General features: G+C 32.8%; 1 protein-coding gene across 1 annotated transcript; it reads right to left on the bottom strand.

Moving 5' to 3' along the window:
* Window positions 1-3,470: 3,470 nt before the first annotated feature.
* Window positions 3,471-17,451, bottom strand: LOC127255860 (short-chain dehydrogenase TIC 32 B, chloroplastic). Its single transcript, XM_051281612.1, has 10 exons — window positions 17,087-17,451; window positions 16,899-16,978; window positions 16,008-16,164; window positions 13,472-13,553; window positions 13,106-13,193; window positions 12,947-12,993; window positions 11,590-11,741; window positions 4,173-4,248; window positions 3,926-4,072; window positions 3,471-3,767 (listed from the first exon to the last, which is right to left on the bottom strand). The coding sequence occupies exons 1-10, from the start codon at window positions 17,449-17,451 to the stop codon at window positions 3,471-3,473; spliced, it is 1,491 nt and encodes a 496-aa protein (XP_051137569.1).
* Window positions 17,452-22,160: the final 4,709 nt, after the last annotated feature.

Raw genomic sequence — 22,160 nt, 5'->3', positions numbered from 1 at the left:
TTAGCACCATTGATTAACGATAAATGTTTGAATTGACTAAATTATCCTTCTCTAATCAATAGTTAGTATTAATTTAAAAATCAGCATGTAATCCAAAACCATCCAATTTATCCACTTATTTCTCAACTTTCCAACTCTCTCTTATATTTCCTTGAATATGTAAAAATATTTTGGATCGGGCCAGTCGGACTAAACTTCTTCATGGGTCGCATGGGCTGATCTTCCGGATTGGGCTATCGCTCCTTATCGAACTTGAAAATTAGGGAATAATAAGTACATATATGTTTTAAAAATTGTTATTTATATTTTCTTTTTATATAAATGATAAGTACTTTATATTCTTATTATTATGTATTTTAATTTTTGAGAAATAATTGTTTAAATATATAGAATAAACTGTTTTTTAGTCCCCTAACTGGACCTCTTTATCATTTTAGTCTCCTAAGTGGAGTCTGTCGCAAATTAGTCTCATAAGTGAAAAAATTTCGTTGTTTTAGTCCTCCGACGCCAGAGACGCCTGCTTGGCTTGCCGGAGGGCACGTGTCTGCCAGGTCAGCGACACCTAGCGGACACATGGATTTTATTTTATTTTTTTAATTTATTTTTAATTTTATTTGCCTTTCTTAATTTTTTTTATTTGGTCAAATTGAAAAAAAAAATAATTTTTTTTTTTAAAAAAAAAATTAAAATCCACGTGTCCGCCAGGTGTCGCTGACCCGGCGAACACGTGGCTTCCGGCGAGCCACGCGGGCGTCTCCAACGCCGGAGAACTGAAACAACGAAAATTTTTCACTTATAAAACTAGTTTGCGACATGCTCCACTTATGAGACTAAAATGATAAGGGACTTCAATTATGATTAAAAAAAAAACAGTTTACCCAAATATATATAGAGTTATATTTGGGATTATATATTCATATTTTGTTTCTTAAAAAAAAATTAATTTAGATATTTAACTAATTATATGTTTTTATGTTGTCATAATTTACATAAATATTCTTACTAATATTGAAGTGAATAATGAAAATGATGAAAGTAACAAATATTTTTTTATTTTTCATATATAATAAAGAATTCATGTATTTATTTTGTTATTTCTAAATATATATTAATATCTATTTAATATTTTTATTTTATTATATATTGATTTATTCTAATATATTTAGTGTTTATTATCAATATTATATTATATTTTAATTAAAAATATATATATTGTATAAATCAATTAATAATTTAATTCAATTTTTATTATTTTTACTCATTTGACACTATTTATTTTTTAAAAATATCACATCAAATACACTTTTTTTTTCTCACAAAACATCAAATCAAATATTAATTTTTTACTTTTTCTAAACATTCAAATTTCCAAAAACCTCCGTCTAAACAAATCTTTAAATTGTATATCCGTACGTACCATTATATAATGATAGAGATTTGATTATTTTTGATGTATTTTACAAATGTCAAAATAAATTTATTCTACTTAAAATATATATATATATATAATAAATCATCATCATAATCAATACATGTAACTTTTACCTAAATATTATTTATTATAACTTATAATAATATATAAAATGATTTTATCTATTATAATTATATCTCGTATACATGTGTGTTTTTTAGTAGGTTTGATTAAAAATTTGAATATAAAAAATGATAATAGAAGTATGAACTTAAAAGTATTACCTAAATAATTTTAGTTTATTTTTCGTTGCGAATCATTTTACTAATATTTACAAGATTAGATATATTATATATATATATATATTATGGTGATATTGTTAGGGTGTTGATTTGGTCAAATCAGCATCATGCTGACTTAGTCAAATCTACGAACTAGCCTGAAAAAATTAGCAAATCATTACACAGAAAACATCACAAAGTTAGCCCATTAATAATTAGCAAGACAAATAGCATATATTGTGTTATATAATATGTTATATATTATGTGATGACTTGCTATATTTTTTTATAGACATTTGCTAATTGGTCAAATTATTATTGTGTTGAAACAAAATATATTTTGCTAAAATTAGGATATATTTTACTATATATAATTATATAATATACTATTCAAATATATGTTATATTTTATATCATTATTTGTTATTTTCTTTATAAACTTCTGCTTATTGGGTCAAATCAGCACGATAACTGGAGTGATATTTTATCTATATTACTTATGTTTACTAATTTTAACATATTGTTGGACATGAGTCCAAACCCACCTGAATGTGAAGGAGACTCAAAACCAAAAGTGGAGCCAGAGCTCATTGGCCACGAAGCTGCTCAACAGCAATGGAGCTTTAAGCCTCGGAGCCAAAGACTGATGCCTCCACAGAGCTGAAGACAGCAACTTTCATTAGATTGTGGTGCTTCCACAGGGCCGAAAGCAGCAGCCTCCATGGACCTTAGGGTAGTAACTCCTTGGACTATGGCTCCTCTATCGCGGAACAATGTTTCCATAGGATCAAAAATTGTTGTCTCCATTGGGTTGAAAACAACTTCCTTCATTCGACTGCGATGCTTCCACAAAGTAGAGGAAAGTTGTCTCCACAAGATAGAAAGCAACAGCTTCCATAAATCATGGGATAACTACCTCCATTGGCCCTGAGTTAATAATTTCGTACTAAACATTAGTGGAGGGTCTATGCACTTTTATACTTTATTCAAAAAGCTCCATGGAACAAGCCAACAAGAGGAAAACCGAAGATTCCATATAAGTCGAAGCTTTTGGGGACACATCCCCGTGGATCGGCTAGGAGTACGACGGAAACAAGTCGGAGTAAGCGACAGATCTAGTCTAGAGGCAAAGGAAGAAGTTCGGAGTAAGTGGAACCCGGTTCAAAGGCAATGGAAGCGGTTGGGATTGATGGAAGGAGGTTACCAAGCGGTTGATGGAAGGAGGTTACTAGGTGGTTGACGGAAGGAGGTTACTAGGTAGTTGGGAGCTAATGGAATGAGGTTACCAGGCGGTTGAGAGTGGTGGAGGAATAATTGGAACTGCTCATTTTAGTGGGAATAGACGGTTATTCTATCTTAGAATTAAAACTAGGAAAAAACACATCACACACAGGCACAAGAAGATGAACTCGCATATTTCTCTGTTTCTTTTTCATGTTTTAGTTCCTGTTTATGCATTTTAATTTGAATTACATGCTTTTATATTTCTAGCATATTTTTATTTTGTTTTCCAGTAGATTTATTCGAGTTTTAGTAGATCTTAGTTTAAATCCATCAAAATCGGTTGTTTAGGCTTGAAGCCTTGTTTAAGATCGAAGCTGTGCAGGCTCCATCACAGGAGCCGCCTCCAATCCGACGACGGACAGGCTCTTTGGAGTACTTTCAGAACCCACACCGACGAATCGACGAACGGTCTTGGAACCTCCTAATTTTAGGTTCCAACAATTGGCACGCCCAGTGGGACCAAAGTCGGATTTTTCAAAGAGTGATGTCAAGGTTTACATGGCGTTAATTTGTACTGACTGAAAAAAGCTACGGAATTGTTGTAGAACATCCAATGCTTCAGACCTTAGGGCCGGGGCAGACAAGATCAGGCTGGAACCAACAGCCTGCAGGAAGCTGGAAGCAACAACCTGTGGAAGGCTGGCAACATCTTGCGGAGCGCTGGAACCAATAGCCTGCGGAGGGCTGAAACCATCAGTTTGCGGAAGGCTGGAACCAACAGCCTGCGGATGGCTGGAGCCAACAACCTGTGGAAGGCTGGCAATAGCTTGTGGAGCGCTGGAGCCAACAAGCTGCGAAGGGTTGGAACCCCTTAGCCGTTAGAGTTTTGAAGAGCAATGTTGAGCCTCCACTAGGGACAAGCAAATTTTCAGCATTTGGCATGATCCCGCTAGGGTGATTAAGCGGACAACCTATGTGGAATGCGCCGACGCCGCTATGGGGATGTTACGGTCTGAACGTGGTTAATCTCCAATGGAAGGGGATCATCGAAACACAGGGGCAAAAAGGGCAGGCCACAGAGATGCAGCTGCCAACCTTCCATCACCAGGTAGCTGAAGTGCAGCCGCTGACACCAAATCAACGGGAGGCCAAGCCTCTAATGGACGTTGATGTCATCGTAGATTGCATAAGGAGGACATTTTCAAAAAGAAGGTGTGAAAAGAAGCCTACTGCCACTTTGAACGCGGAAGATTCACTTTCATACGAAAAAAAAACTGCAGGGGCAAAAACCCTAGATGTTGTGGAGGCTCCAGTCGAAAGGAGTCTGCGGAGGCAGAGGTTCTAGAAGCCATGGAAGCTCTAGATTTTGCGGAGGTAGAGACTCCAGAGGCTGTGGAGGCTCTAGTCGAAAAAGGAGTCTGCGGAGACAAATGTTCCAGAAGCCATGAAAGCTCCAGAGTTTACGGAGGCGGAGACTCCAGAGGCTGTGGAGGCTCCAGTCGAAAAGGAGTCTGCGGATGCAGAGGTTCCAGAAGCCATGGAAGCTCTAGAGCTTGTGGAGGCAGAGACTCGAGAGGCTGTGGAGGCTCTAGTCGAAAAGGAGTCTACGGGGGCAGAGGTTCCAAAAGCCATGAAAGCTTTAGAGCTTGTGAAGGCAGAGACTCTAGAGGCTGTGAAGGCTCCATTTGAAAAGGAGTCTGCGGAGGCAAAGGTTCCAAAAGCCATGAAAGCTCCAGAGCTTGTGAAGACAGAGACTCCGGAGGCTGTGAAGGCTCTAGTCGAAAAGGAGTATCCGGAGGCAGAGGTTCCAGAAGCCATGGAAACTCCAAATTTTGCGGAGGCTGAGACTCCAAGGACCATGGAGACTCCTAACGAAAAGGAGGATGTACGGGCAGAGACTCCATACGAAAAGGACTCTGCAGGGACATAGGCTCCAAAGACCATGGAGGCTCCATACGAAAATGAGGCTGTAGGGGAAGAGACTCCAGAGGCTATGGAGGTTCCATACGAAAAAGAGCCCGCAAGGGTAGAAGCCCTAGCGACTTTAGACGAAAAGGACTTTGCGAAAGCAGAAGCTTTGGCCACAAAATTAGCAAATGGAAAGACTTATTTGTGTTCGGCATTGAGGCTGACCAAAGAGTTTATTCTTTTTTCTAATACTATGTCAGCTAAAGGGCTTATGAAAGGCAGGCTTAGCACCCAGCCGTCAAAACCTTTGGTTCAAGACTGTCTAGGACCGAAGACACCCGCTAAAAAAGTCGTCTTCAGAAGAGTGACATTTGATAACGTCTCAAGTTAGAAGATAGAGAAGGTAAGACAAAGAATGATCAAGAGGGAGCTTACTTTCAGTGTCACCATCCCAAGTCCGAAAGCCTCAGGATCGGAAAAGAAGAAAGTATACAAAAGACCCAAGCCGAAGGCCATCGTAGCAGAAGTGAAAGTCACAAATGGAAAGCGGATTTGGACTGTTACCACGGTTGATCAGATCACCATCATTCCCAAGGCGACACAAAAGCCTCATATCGTGAAAGAGAATGAAAAATGGATTGTGAATGAGCTGAAGCTTTCCACTAGGGGGGCGCAATAAAGAGAATCACCAGGACTCAAAAGAGGCGACCTCAAAGAAAAGAGTTGAAGGCTCATATGGAAGAGGAGAGGTCACACGAACCATCTCTGAAAGAAAAATAGATGGAAGAACCTCCTCAAAAAAAAAAGAAGCAGGCTATAGAGCTGTTTCCAGAAAGAAAGCAGGTCATGGAGCTGCCAAAGAAGCAGGTTGTGGAGCTGCTTTCAGAGAGAAAGCAGGCTGTGGGGCCTCTTTCAGAAAGGAAGCAGGTTGTGGAACCGTTAAGGAAGCAGGTTCCACTTCAAGAAAGAAAGCAGGCTGTGGAACCCGTAAGGAAGCAAGTTGTGGAACCGCTTTCAGGAAGGAAGCAGGTTGTGGAGCCACTTCCAAAAAGAAAGCAGGCTATGACGCCACTAAGGAACCAGGTTGTGGAGTCTTTTTAAAAAATGAAGCAAGTGGAGGAGCTTCGGGAAAAATTCAAAGCTCCGGAAGAATTTCAAGAGTTAGAGGAAGAAGTTGTTGATGAGGAGTCTATCTTCGAATGGAGTGATGTGGCAACCATGATAGAATTTAAGAGGCTCGGGTCTGGCCAAAACCAACATGTCAAGCCTTTGCACATTCGGGTCTAAGTGAATGGCTATCCGCTTGACCAAGTTTTGGTGAATAGTGGAGCTTTTGTGAATGTGTTGCCAATTGAGACCCTATGGAAGTTCGGAAAGACTAGTGACGATTTGATTTCTACATTTGTACGAGTTACCGATTTTATGGGAAATTCTTACAAACCAGCAGGTATGATCACTTCGAGTGTGCAGGTGGGGACAAAGGAAATATCATCAACTTTCATGGTGATCAATAGTAGGCCATTCTATTCGGCTCTCTTGGGACGGAATTCGATTCAGGCATGCAAGTGTGTGCCTTCGAAACTTCATCAAACGTTGATGTTTTATGATGGAAATGAAGTCCAAGAAGTGAAGGCTGAGGAGGATCCCTTGTCGACAGAAGTGACCACAGTTGATTCAAGCGAATGGCTCAAAGCAAAAGGACATTAGCTCAATGGAAGCAATCGCCCAGCCCTTTTGAGGAGGGCATTGTTGGACATGAGTCTAAAAGCACCTGAACGTGAAGATTTCATGTAACTCGAGGTTGTTGGGGACACATCCCCGTCGTTCGGCTAGGAGTACGATGGAAAAAAGTTGGAGTAAGCGACAGATATGGTCTAGAGGCAATGGAAGAAGTTCGGAGCAAGTGGAACCCGGTCCAAAGACAATGGAAGCAGTTGGGACTGATGGAAGGAGGTTACCAAGCGGTTGATGGAAGGAGGTTACCAGGTGGTTGGGAGCTGATGGAAGGAGGTTGCCAGACGGTTGAGAGTGGTGGAAGAATAATTAGAACTGCTCTTTTTAGTGGGAAGAGGCGGTTATTCTATTTTAGAATTAAAACTAGAAAAAACACATCACACACAGGCACAAGAAGATGAACTCGTATATTTCTCTGTTTCTTTTTCATGTTTTAGTTTATGTTTATGCATTTTAATTCGAATTACATGCTTTTATATTTCTAGCATATTTTTATCCTACTTTCCAGTAGATTTATCCGAGTTTTAGTAGATGTTAGTTTAAATCCATCGAAATCGATCATTTAGGCTCGAAGCCTTGTTTACGATCGACGTCGTGCAGGCTCCATCGCAGGAGCCGCCTTTAATCTGACGACGGACAAACTCTTTGAAATACTTTCGGAATCTACACCGACGAATCGACGAATTATTTTGGAACCTCCTAATTTTAGGATCCAACACATACTAATAATAATAATAATAATAATAATAATAATAATAGGAAAATAGTGTATTATTAGCACTTGAGTACATTCTAATTTTCAATGAATGTATTTATATATTTATACTATAAATTCTTCTTTCATAGGTTTGATTAACAAAATTGTCATATGATAAAATTTTATTAATGTACACAAATAGTGCAATACACGGGTGATCGCATTAGTTTTCCTATTATATATTTGAGCTCGGTGAATACACGTGACTAAATCGTTTCTTTCTTATTATTTTTGTATAAAAATAATTATATTAATTGATATAGTTAATAATTTACCATTAATATTATTTAATTATATTGATATAATTAATGGAATTATAATTATTATATATATTTATTAAAATGTAAAATTTATTATTATATTATCTATATATTTTATATTTGAGTTCGGTGGGTCTCACCTGACCAAATCTTTTTAAAAATAAAAAAAGAAATTGATTTTTTTAATAAAAATAATTATATTGATTGATATAGTTAATACTTACAATTAATATTATATAGGGTAAACTGTTTTTTTAGTCTCGTAATTGACTCCCTTATCATTTTAGTCCCGTAAGTGGAGCATGTCGCAAACTAGTCCCATAAGTGAAAAAATTTCGTTATTTTAGTCCTCCAGCGCTAGAGACGCCCGCGTGGCTCGCCGGAAGCCACGTGTCCCGTCAGGTCAGTGACACTTGGCGGACACGTGGATTTTATTTTATTTTTTTATTTTTTAAATTTTTTTAAATTGGACCAAATAAAAAAAAACAAATAAAAGTAAAAAAAAATTTAAAAATTAAAAATAATATCCACGTGTCCGCCAGGTGTCGCTGACCTAGCGGACACGTGGCTTCCGGCGAGCCACGCGGGCGTCTCCGGCGCCAGAGGACTAAAACAACGAAAATTTTTCACTTATGAGACTAGTTTGCGACAGGCTCCACTTATCATATTATATAATTATAATAGAGTAAACTGTTTTTTTAGTCCCGGAACTGGACCTCCTTATCATTTTAATTTCGTAAGTGGAGCATGTCGCAAACTAGTCCCATAAGTTGAGAATTTTCGTTGTTTTAGTCTTCCGGCGTTGGAGACGTCCGCGTGGCTCGCTGGAAGCCAGCGATACCTGGCGGACACGTGGATCTTATTTTATTTTTTATTTTTTTAATTTTTTTAATTGGACCAAATAAAAGAATTAAAAATAAAAAAATTAAAAAATAAAAATAAAAAATAAAATCCTTGTGTCCGCCAAGTATCCCTAACTTGGCCGACACGTGGCCTCCGGCGAGCCACGTAGGCGTCTCCGGCCAGAGGACTAAAACAGCGAAAAACTTTCACTTACGGGATTAGTTTGCAACATGCTCCACTTATGAGACTAAAATGATAAGGGGTCCATTTACGATATTTAAAAAACAGTTTACCCTAATTATAATTGATATAATAAATGGAATTTTAATTAATAAATATATTTATTAAAATTTAAAAAATTTTATTATTATTATTATTATTATTATTATTATTATCTATCTATCTATCTATATATTATATATTTCATCTCGGTGGATCCCATGTAATCAAATTTAAAAAAAAAAAAATTGAATTTTTTAATAAAAATAATTATATTGATTGATAGAGTTAATAACTTACTATTAATATTATATAATTATAATTAATGAAATTATAATTAATAAATATAGTTAATAAAATTTAAAATTCATTATTATATTATCTTATATATAAAAGTCATCCATGTAGGTTCCACACTTGATATTTTCTTTCTTATATTTTCAAATTTTTAATAAAATTATTTTATTTAATTATTTATAATTATAGCCATAATTGTCCTATTTAACGAAATTATTGGGTAATGAGTATGTTTAGGCATAAACTATCCTTTGAATTATGATGACATTCAATGCGTTTTTTTTCTAATTTTTATTTTGTATATTTAAAAGTTACGATTCATTCGTGTTTCGATAATATGAGATTGAAAGTGAATTTATTTTGTAACAAAAAAATAATTTATCTCAATGTAAAAATATTTGTTGTAGTATATTTGTATTTTGTTTTTACATCTTGTGTTTATAAAAATATATTTGTTTGTGTCTCCATATTTGATTTATTTTTTTCATTAGCTAGGATTATATCGATCTATAAACATCTTTTTCACAATTACAATCCATATATAAAAATGCATATAGATAAAGGAAACTTAGTGGTCTTATTACGAATATCTATTGTCTTTATTTTTTTATTTATATTTATTATTCATTTTAATTTTGGATAAAATTATTTTTTATTATAATATTTTATAATTTTTATAAATTAATTTCGAATTATAATTTTTTTTCTCCATCGTTGGCAAGTACCATATATAATCTCCACTATCTTCTTTGTTTAGTTTTCTTTCTTTTCCTTATTTATTTTATTTTGTTTTTATTTGGGATTTACTTGGATTTGGATGGATATTTATGTAATGTAATTATGAGATCTTTACGTATTTTATACTTAATTGTTAAGATTTTATAATATTATTTTATTTTAAATGAGACAACGTCTATTGTTCGATTATGGAAAATAGATTTATATTAACTATATCAATTTTATAGGAAAAGATAGTTTAATAAAAAATATACCATTTTATAGAAAAAAAAAGGTCAATAATAAATATATCAATCTTCTGATATTTTTGAATTTTTCTACGTTCCTTTATTTTGTTGTCATATATATTTATTATTAATGTACACAAATCGTGCAACGGACTGTTGACCGCACTAGTATATATATATATATGAAGATGTATATATGTGTGTGAAATGTGTAGGGGTTTTTGTATTTACAAAGATAATGATATATATATATATATTATAGATAGTAAGATACATGGATATTTGTGTAAATATACGTAAAATTCAGCACTGTGCTGAATAGCATACCGTGTATACATTAGTATAATACAAATATAACACATGAACTAAAAATGTACTATATCACTACAAGAAAATATTATTTTTGTAACGAGATTTTTTTCTCCCTAAATTTATTTTTTTCGTTACTAATGACATTAGAGATAAAATTAAGGATGAAATTACGTTTACTACGTAAACTGTAAGGACGAAATTACGTTACAAATATACTATTTTTTTGTAGTGTTACTCTAACTTACACAACACATACAATAGTTGATTTTAGCTCATGACATAATCATATACAACATACTCAGTAGTTATGAACAAACAATACATATTGTATATAATAAAAACATGTATTTTTTTCTATATTTTACGTGTGCTAATTACCGTAACCCTTCCCTTGTGAGATATATATACATATGTATTGTCATGTGTGAATAAATGTGCAATAAGAAGAGAGAAAAATGGAGAGTGATAATCGAAAATTAATCGTAAAAGATAAGTGAATTATTTTTAATTATGTATAAAAATATAACTATTTATAGCCAATTCCATAACATAACTAGTCACCAAGAATGAGCATTTGGCAATACAATAAAATGATACCTACACTCTATTTTCATGTAATCGAGCATGCATTTGTCTCGTAAGAGATGGTCGGGTGGTATTGGGAGTAAACTTGTGATTGTGAGGTCATGAGTTCAAACCCTGAAACTTATCTTGTCGGGCCAAGTACTGTTATTGCCAATTCTCGCAGAATGCGGCATCATCAGGGATTTATTGAGTCAAGTACATAGTACTTAAAACTCGGTATCTGATCTAAATGGACAAATTAGCTAGGGCAAATAAAGTAATATTTAGATTAGACAATCCTAAAGAATGAGTGTGAGACTATTGAATTAGGAGAAAATTAGTATTACATAGTGTAGAAACAATTGAGTTTTGTATATAAGTTATCAAATATTGCTTTAATAGTAGTGTAAAATATCTTCTCCATGTACATCGAAAGGTTGGACAAATAAAGACAATAAGAGTCCCATAAGGGATGGAGTGTGTGAGTGGATTAACCGTAATATTAACCATCCAAGAGTCATCTCTAACTCCATCTTCACGTATGTTTCGACTTTAATGTTTATGCAATAAATTCAATTATAAAGTTATTTTTTCTACATAATTTTTTTTTTCTAAATAATAAAAAGTACCAATGAGATGCATTTACTATAAATTTTGAAATGCTAAAAAGTATTATATAAAATTACTTTTTTTTTTTTTTCATGAATTTAAAAATGAAACTAATACATAATTGTAAGATATATATATATATCTCATAGAAGTGTTTGGTTTTGTTAGTTAAGGATCAAACACTAGATCACAATGAGCCGAGGAGATGACACTTTCGGAAAGGGCCCATAATCTCACGGCTTCTGATAAGTCGGATGCCAAAGCAGATGTCGAAGCTTCATTACAGTCGGAGAAATATTTTCCACTTATGCCGCCAAGCCTCGGATCTGTCGCAACATAGCAAGTTGTTGCAGCTGCCTGCGTGCAAAAATATATTCCGCAAAATTTATTCTCACATTGTTCGTACATACATCTTCCTGTCACCCCAGATTTTTTTATACTAAGAATAATAATGATTTGCATATCAGAAATGGGATGTAAATAAAATCTTCTATAATGAAAACAGCAAGAGATGTGCAATATTTAGAGGGTTTTAGTATAACCGACAATGTTTTAATATCCAATGGCTATGGTAATTAGTCCCATTAGGACAAACTTGAGATCCGACTCGAATATATATACTAAGACTTAATATTAGAATTGAATTCAATCAAATTAAGACATAATTATTTATATATTTGACTATATATCTAGAATTCTAAATTATAAACCTAGAACAAGACCAGATCAATACAGAAATTTATAACTTTTATGAATATATATATATATATTATATTATGGAAGTGATTAAATATTGAAATATTTAATATTTATTTACATATTGAAACTAACAAATAGTAATAATATTTGTTCTTTCTAATATATATTTATATATAATTTTTCATTAAAAACAATTTGTCACCCATACCTATTCTTGTATAAATATGACATCAAAAAACGTCTGTATTTACTTATATATATTATATCACATTAAAATATTTTTTAATTTAAACTATTACTCCCTCCTACAGTGTTCCATTTACCGTAGATACAAAAATTTAAGAGAGATATAATTAGTAAATAATAAAAAATATATCAGTGAAAATAATTATTGTATAATAAAAATAATTTTTTTTTAATATTGAAATAACTAATTAGTCTAACTAAATTTTTTTTTTAAAAAAAATATAAATTAGAAAAAAAAAGTAACCGAATAAATGAGACATACATATGAAAAGGTGAACACCATAGGTAAGTAGGACAGAGGAAGTACATCAAAAAATTATTATCTATTAAAACATCAAAATTATCACATTTCAATATATCACATCGAACATTTTTCCCCCAATTTTTTACTACTTTAGAAGTACTCTAAAATTCCAAATTGCACATCCAAAATATATCTAAGATTATCTTCATTATATCTACTTTTCATTGAAAATTTTCATATTCAAAACACATTAATCATTCTTTTTTTTTTTATTTTATTTTTGCAATTGCCAAAGACTTCTCTGTACTCAATTTTGAAGCATATATTTACATATTATATATAATATGTAATGGAATTAATGGAATATTAATACCTGATGAATAGTCTTGAATAGTTTGGAACCCAAAAAGAAAACCATATCTGAAATTTAGATAGAATAGGAAATTAATTAATTTATTTATTTTCCAACTAAAGGTAATAAAATATTTTAATTTGTAGTAGGTGTCAAAAACCCCTTAGAGTAATTGTTTACCAGTAGCGAGGCCTTCATTGTCTCTAGTAAGTCTTGTTTTAGCAATGCCAGGATTAACACAATTCACTGTCACTTTCGCCTTCATTTCCTGCCAATTTATAACAAATAAATATTTTATCACCATATATATACATATACATATAACATTTTCAAATAAATATTACCACGTAATCATATATTTAGACACCATTTTAATGGAAATAGGTAATCATTGTTATTTTTTTCAACTTTTTATAGTAAAAAGTAAAAAAATATATATTGTTTAAGGAAACTTAAAAAATAAAAATAAAAAATAAAAAACATAGATTTTAATAATGAAATAGTATAAGATTAAAAAAAAAAAAAAAAAAAATGAGAATTGTATACCTCGAGTTTGAGAGCAAGTTCCTTGGTATGCAGAATGGTGGCCAACTTGGAGAGGGCATATGCCCGCGTTGCATCATATTTACTGTCATCCATAATAACAATTATTATTATATTGAAAATACAAAAAAAAAAATACTCCCTCCCTCATTCATTCAATTGTGTGCTCATTTAACCGGGCACGGGTTTTAAGAAAAATATGTAAGAATAAAATTATTTTTTTTTTGGTAAAAAAAAATGGTATTTTTTTACTAAAAAATGAAACATGAATAAATTTGGATGACAACCACGACGGATCGAGTAATATTTAATCCATTTATCTTAATCAGATGTATAAACTGTTAAAAGGAAAAAGATAAATGAACGAAACACAATATTTAGATACTGGACACTGTTAGTTCAATTTTTATTATTATAAACTAAATTGTGAAATAATATATCGAGCAATTGAGATTAAATGCAATTGAAATCTTAGGGTAGGGTATGTAATTGATCCACAAAAATAATCATCCCGACAAACTATTTTAGGGATGCCACCACAAATTTCATGCAAAAGAACCTATTAGTAATGAAAAGGGAAATGTTTAAGAATATTGCATGGCAACTAACTTCATCTTATTAGATGTTTTTAAAGATCTACACTATTTGATTTATCAATTTTTTTTCCAAAACCATCAAATAAATTAAATGCCTATTTTAATTTAATTTATTATTAAAAATTTAGACAAAATTCGGAATATTTTTTATCAATTTTTTTTCCAAAATACTATTTCGAATATTTTTTTATTATATAAGTCTCAAACCTAAATTCAAACATTAAATTATCACAACCAATTTAAATTTCTTTCATAGTAAAGCCATTTTTGACAAAATTCAGATTTGATTGATTTTAATAGATTATAATCTATTATCAAGGATAATACATATATAAATATATAGACAATGATAGACCTAATATCACATTCTAGGGAAAAAAATTAATTAGGATTTCTTCAACTATGTTTTCATTTCCACTCTATATTATTCATTGAATTTCTCTGGCTAGTATCACATTTATCATATTTTTTTAATTTGAAATACTCTCTCCATTCCATAACAAGCTATTCATTTACCTTTTGCGTCATTTTATTTAACGTTAAAAATATCCTTATATTTGTATAATTTTTTATACAAATGTCATTATATTAGTATTATAAAACACTAATAGAAATATTTTTGTAATTTTTCCTTGATTTGTAATACGTTTTGATATAATAATTAATATCCAAAGATCAACACGCAAAGAGTAAATGAATACTTATTTATGGGACGGATGGAGTATTATATTCAAAACAACATATCCCCCGACACCTATTATATCACCTCAAAATTTTTCTATTCCTTCCATACTAAAACACACCCCAAGCAATGGTCAATAATCGCATTTTAGTCTCTATGCTCACTCCCCTTATATCAAATGGTCAATAATCGATCAACAATTGTAAAGAATAGGGGCCCTAAGCCATAACTCTTATATTGGCGACGATTAATGTGAGGATTAATATGGAAGAAAGATAATGACAAGAAACATGCCCACGTATCTTCAAGTCGAGTACTTTACTTTTAAGCTCGAACCATTATCGAAATAAATTAGCTCAAGCATAAGCTTGCATAGTTAAGGGTATCTCTAACTAACTCAAAACTAATAGTAAAGCTGACTGTCCATTTGAAGTATATACTTAAGATATGTCTGAATTTGAAAATAGACTAAAATTGGGACCAAGTAGAAAAGGAGAGGAGAAAACAAGATTTAACATTATTTTTAAAGTAAGAAAAATGGTACGGTTTGATTTTAATTATTTACAATACAATCATTAAGGTCATCTCCAACCCATCAACTACATTTATTCAATTTTATCTTCAAATATGCAGTTGCTACAGTAATTTTACTCTAATTATAACTCCATTTTTCATTATTATTTTTCAAATATTCAATTTTTCCTATTATTTTAAACAACTTTTTATTTTTATAATTTTTAAAAAAAATTTAAAATTTAAAAAAAAAATTAGAAGTCAAATTTATAATTTTAAAAATTAAAAAAAAAAACCAAACACACCATAAATGACGTTTGCTACCGTGCAACACCATGTGTTACATTGTAGCAAAGACTAAAAATGGTGTATGAATTGGTGCCCGATTGGAGACAGTCAGCGGCAAATATGGGGTTGCAACGTCAATTGACATTGCATTGGAGATGGTCTAAGATTTTTTAAAAAAATATGCTATAATTTCTTGTAAAATATTACACTCAACCCACTATTTAAACAATAAATAAAAACCTAAATATAATATCAAACTAAAAAAGAAAACACCCTTTTTATATTTACAATTTTGCAAGTCTTAATTGATATGCACTCGTTTTCAATAAAAATATATTTATTTTTCTTAGAAAAACCATATCAAACAATTATTTCATAAAATTGTCTTAAAGAGTAAGACCCAAGTCTATCAAAATCCAGCAATTCAAATGCTAAAATCTAAACTAAATATAAGTAATACCTTTTGTCCTTGGTAAGTAATCCAATGTAGGAGATGGGATCACCCGAAAACCACTTGTGGAAATTCGAAGTTAGGTTCACAATCCTTCCTTCGACGCCACAGTCTCTTGCCGTCTCTACCATTTTCTCGAGTAACAGCTTCGTCAGCAAAAAATGACCTATCCACCGATCGATCCATCATTTTATTCACATTATGCATATATATGTTTAAACTCATAAAAATTAGTTGATACATTGAAGATGAGTAATCAAAGAAAGGTTATATTTAATTTATAAAATTGAGAAGAAAAATGAAAAGCAAATTTAATTAGTCATGAGTTTATAATCAATTATGGCTATTACCCTATGAATCCATTGATTGTGATTTGATCTTTTACTTTATATATATATATATAGGTATACACATATTTTGTTCTTGGCCACATACAAAAATTGTATATATTGTAGAGAGCTGTGGCTTTTCTTTATGAAGTACAAAATCAAACTACAATTAATAAAATGTGTCAAATATGAGTGATAATTGGATATAAATATAAGATCAAAATTACAAGGCAAAATTGTTTATAAACCACATATTTTGGGATTTAGAAACAATATGAAACTTGTCTTGTGGACCTAATTTATAGGTTAGTAAATTTGACCAAAGATTTAGAGTTTACCTGGAACACATTCATTCACAAAATAGTAAATAAAAAAAAAATTAAAAAAAAAAATGTATGAAGCTTCTTCATGACCTAGAACATAATTCCTTTTATAGGGTTTTTGTGCAATATTTGTTTGTGTTTCTTAAACCAACACAGTCTTGTCTAGTTCATAAATCAATGCTATAAACAATTATGCCAAATTATAATTATCTTTGATTACATTGCTGACATGAAATCAAACATCATACCGAAGTAATTGGTGGCAAGAGTTGTCTCGATACCATCCTCAGAAAGAATGTGTTCCTTCGAGTATTTTCCAGCATTGTTGCTGCATGAATAGTGATTCCAATACACACATACATATCTCTAAATTCCAAATCAATAATATCCCATTACAGTAATACATATATATACATAGATATATAGATATACATACATGAGGAGGTTGAGGGGTAGAGCGAGGGCATTGAAGTCAGCAACGAACTGGCGGATGGATCGGAAAGAGGCGAGGTCGAGATTCATGGCGACGATTTGGGCGCCGGGAGACTCGGCGGCGATGCGAGATTTAGCGTGGCGGGCGGCGAGGATGTCGCGGGCGGGCAGGACCAGGCGGGCGCCGCGCTTGGCCAGCACTCTGGCGGTTTCAAACCCTATTCCGGAAGTGGCGCCGGTGACGATGGCCGTCGTCGTCGAGGGGGCGCGATATCGGTCGGTGACTTCCTCGGCGGTGGTGCGGGAACTGAACCCACTGGGCCCCCTCCACCCGATCAGGTACTTAGCCGTTTCCGCCGTCGTCTCCATCCTCAATCGGCGATATATATGAGAATCAGCAGAAGGATTTCTGGCTCCATGGAATGGATTCTTTTTATGTGTGGCAATTCACAATTGGAATAATTGTAATTTGGTAGTGATTAATCGTTGTTAATTTATTGCCTAATTAATTGACTCTCTTACCATCTATTTCTCTCGATTGGCTTTTCAAAAAAAGATTCTAAATTAAAAATTACCTATTTATTTCAAAAAATAATGATGATAAATAATTTTACATTCAATTGTTCTCTATCACTCTCTTTTTCATGTCTCTTAACTTGTTGTCGTCGTTGCAGCCGCTGCCATTGTTGCTGTTTTCGTTGTAATCGTGCTCTCCAACTCCAGTCTCAGGGGCTTCAACTGTATGACTTTTTATTTATTGTGCATTTGAATTTTTTTTTATTATTTTAATCTTATTTCTATTATTTTATTATATTTTTTTTTGTTGAGTTTAACCAATGTATTTTAGAATATTATATTATTTTATATTGCAATTGATGCTCTTTGAGTGAATATCAAATAAAATGTTTATGATTTTTTTTATTCGGAGAATACTTATTGTTGGGTATTAGCAAGAAAATGAATTTTTGTATTATATTTCAACAAACAATATAAACACAACTTCATTTATCAATCCTAAAAAAAAATAGACTATTTCTAGCGGGTTTGAATTCGCTTACAAATACCTATTTTTCATAATAAAAAACTATTTGTAACGATTTTATTGCGGATTTTTGTCGGTACTTGAGTAATAAAAAGTCTATCTCGCAACAAATGTCACAACAAAAAATTGGTGGTCAACGTGCGTGAAGAGACTTTTTGTTGCGGTTTTTTGTACGTGACAAAAAATAGAATTCTTTTTGTAATGAAAAATATCCGTAACAAATAATGCGGTGCAAATATTTTCTGACAATCACATTATCTTTTTGTAACAGTATTTGTTATGGTTTCTTGTTTGAGACAAAAATAAAATTATGTTTATAACGAAACATAACCGTAACAAATGATGCAGTGCAAATATTTTCTGACATTCACAATTTTTTCGATATTTGTAACATCTTTCTGCAACAAAAAATATACCGCCAGTTATTAACATAATTTTTTGTTACAACATCTATTTCATGACAATTAAAATACAATTTGTTTTTCCATATTCCCTCTGAAAATCATTATTAAACCTATAAAACGAGAATGATCCAACCACATTCGAAGATATCTTATTATCAGTTACACTAACAATCGTGTCAACTACACATAGGACTACATAAAATGCAAACAAGGCAAAACTTACTTATACGCAAAATGATCAATCTAGTAAGCCCAAAAGGCGTAGTATAGAAAAATATGCAAGATGTCAATCCATGTCTAAACATATACATGATATGTGGATGCTTATGCAGCGACAAAAGTATAAGGGAGGAACTCCAGTATGGCGAACCAGCTGCAATTAATAAATAAGTTCTATAAGAATTTAATTATGAAATAAAAATTATGAACATATAAACAAGACGATCTTAGAAAGCAAACATAAAATAAACACACAAACAAAGGGTAGCAGAAAAAGTCTAAATACAGTAGATAAATATGTGTTATGCCCCACAATTATACAAACAACAATACACATTAAGCATTATGCAAAAACTTAAATTTCATGGCTATTACGTATTAAAATTGCAAACGAATCTAGGTTGGGGACGAAAAGCATGATCTCTCACCAACATGTTTTTTCAAGCCATGAAACCCAATCTACATAAAAATGTTTACAACTATTAACAACATTCTTATGGGTTAACAATGTATCAGCAAAAGACAATGTTAATTTATAGAATTTTAGATATTACTTTAAAACCCCATCACATATTTATGTAAACTAATCATAAGTGGTTCATGAACCTTAGTCCTCGGCATCTGTAACCTTCTTTCAGTGCGGCTAATTCCTTACAATGCATGGAACAATTAATTGCATAAAGTACAACAGTAGACAACATGACAATTATAGTATAGATTAAACAGATAGCTAAGCTAGGCTAAGGATTAAAACTGAAGCTAAAATGATAAAGCTAAATCGTAATATACTAAGACAACAATAGGTAAGCTAATCTAAACTAAACTTATCTTTAACATTTACCATAGTAATCTACTCCTGTATTACAATGCTAGCGCTAGCAGGAATTCACATTACACTAAGAAAAACAACTTGGAAATAAATTAACTTAAATAAAATTAATGATGCAATCACAACAAACTTCCCTTTACATGTTTGTTCATCCTCGAACAACTTCGCCCAGCATCAAGGAGAAGCTACAATTAACCCAAACAACAAATCGTTACTAGAAACTTCCTTTACATGCATGTACATACTATATTTACACATTTCAAACACTTACCATAAGACAATGCATATCTCTTGTCGGTCTACAAGTCGGTTTTTTGTTATCCACCAATTTACATTTAAAATTGTGAATTGAATCAACCAACTTGTCTTTTATAACAGCAACCCAATTATATCTTAAAGCATCCTCAGGAGATACAAGGAACCTCAAGAATCGATTATTGATACATGGAGATGTTGATGGAATTAATAACGTTGACAAAGAATATAGGACATAAAATCTCCAAAAGTCAACAAGACGGTGCAATCTAGAAGATTGTAATATCTCTGATAACCAACAATTTTGGACTACCGTCGAATTTCTTGTATCAAGCTCGAAGCGTTGGCTAATTTCATGAATTTCGCTATAATAGTTTGAAGGCTTTACTAAAGATATGATACTTTTACCAAATCCATGCGGAAGTCCATATACTCGAGCAACATCATCATTGGTAATATGCCGTTCCGTCCTATCTAAAAAAACAAAAGACTTTTTCTCGGTGTCCCAATTTCTCATTAACTGAAGCAGTGGCTCACTATTTATTTTTGTTTTCCTAACATATAGAAGACCGTCAAAACATGACTTCTCAATATAGGATCTAAGCACTTCCTTATTTTCAGACTCTAGCAGGTTATTCAATTTTGCTATTTTACTCGGGATGGAATACATCTGAACATGTTTAGCCATTTCTCCCCTGTAAAAATACAAAATTAAACATAACACAATCAATAGAAATATATCACAATTCAAAAAATACAATACCATTATGTATGTGGCTTTTCACTACCATTAAAATGAAATTGTAAAGCTAGAAATGAAATAAGATGAAGTACTTAAGTGAGAAATAAGAAAATTGGATCTCAGTGCCGAGACAACAATTCTCGATCAATTGTTGCTACTGTCAACAAGGGAAAATCAGTCATGGAATCTGAGCCAGCATCAGGGAACACTTCCAGGAACACATATCTTCAGGTACGCTGTGAACTTAAACTTTGCAAAATAATATACTGTAACAAGGCCGAATTTCACGTTTTAATTTACATGGATTGCGCGAGGAACAAATAGTCGTGGAACTTTGAAATCGGATTTGCTTAACTTGCTACTTGTTATGCCGAGATAGTAATTTTCGATCTGCACTTGAAATTGTTTGATTGTTGAAACTCTGTTTTTCTCGGTTTGTTATTTCTTGCTTCAGCTATTCCCGGAGAATAGCAGTGGAGACCCACCCCAGCTGCCCAACAACGAAGAAAAGCTGAGGCTCGGTAGTCAAGCCTGGCCTGGTCTTGTTCAACTACATCCGAGAGAAGCATTTCATGATTTTATGGCCCCAGCACCCGACCAAGGACAATCGTTCTCCAGACAGAGGATGATGCTCGCAAAAGCTGCACGGGGGCCATAAAATCATGAAATGCTTCTCTCGGCTGTAGTTGAACAAGACCAGGCCAGGCTTGACTACTGAGCCTCAGCTTTTCTTCGTTGTTGGGCAGCTGGGGTGGGTCTCCGCTGCTATTCTCCGGGAATAGCTGAAGCAAGAAATAACAAACCGAGAAAAACAGAGTTTCAACAATCAAACAATTTCAAGTGCAGATCGAAAATTACTATCTCGGCATAACAAGTAGCAAGTTAAGCAAATCCGATTTCAAAGTTCCACGACTATTTGTTCCTCGCGCAATCCATGTAAATTAAAACGTGAAATTCGGCCTTGTTACAGTATACTATTTTGCAAAGTTTAAGTTCACAGCGTACCTGAAGATATGTGTTCCTGGAAGTGTTCCCTGATGCTGGCTCAGATTCCATGACTGATTTTCCCTTGTCGACAGCAGCAGCAACTACTTTCTCCTTGTCGAGAATTGCTGTTGCGACAACAGCACCATCCTATTTCTGATGATGAGTTTTTAATCTAATAATTAGTTGGTTTTCAATCCCATCAAATGCTTGGATAAAAACACCAATCAAAACATCAATGATGAATATCAATAATTAGTATTACGGCTAAAAACACAAAAATATGCACAAAACATGAATCTTGAATAGCAAAAATTTCTGACTAATTGCCCATCATTGAACGAAACCAGTACCACCCAATAGTAATGTCCAGTATCAAAATTGAATACTTAATGAACGCTACCTGAATAATGAACCTGTATCCATACACCATACACCCGAATACCAACTTCTTGTAACACAGCAAACTAGTTACATTTTTACTTTCTTGTAGATATCTTTTGTCATGAATTCATAAAGATGTGCAGACTCCAGTTAGCTTTGCAATGAACTCACATCACATGTTGCTACCATTAGTCTTGTCATGTTATATGTAGTTTCCCT

The sequence above is a fragment of the Andrographis paniculata genome, unplaced genomic scaffold (genome assembly GCF_009805555.1).
Source record: "Andrographis paniculata isolate CXL003 unplaced genomic scaffold, ASM980555v1 Contig54END, whole genome shotgun sequence".
Taxonomy (NCBI): Eukaryota; Viridiplantae; Streptophyta; class Magnoliopsida; order Lamiales; family Acanthaceae; genus Andrographis; species Andrographis paniculata.
Note: the sequence above shows the minus strand (reverse complement) of the source record. Positions and strands in the feature narration are given on the sequence as shown.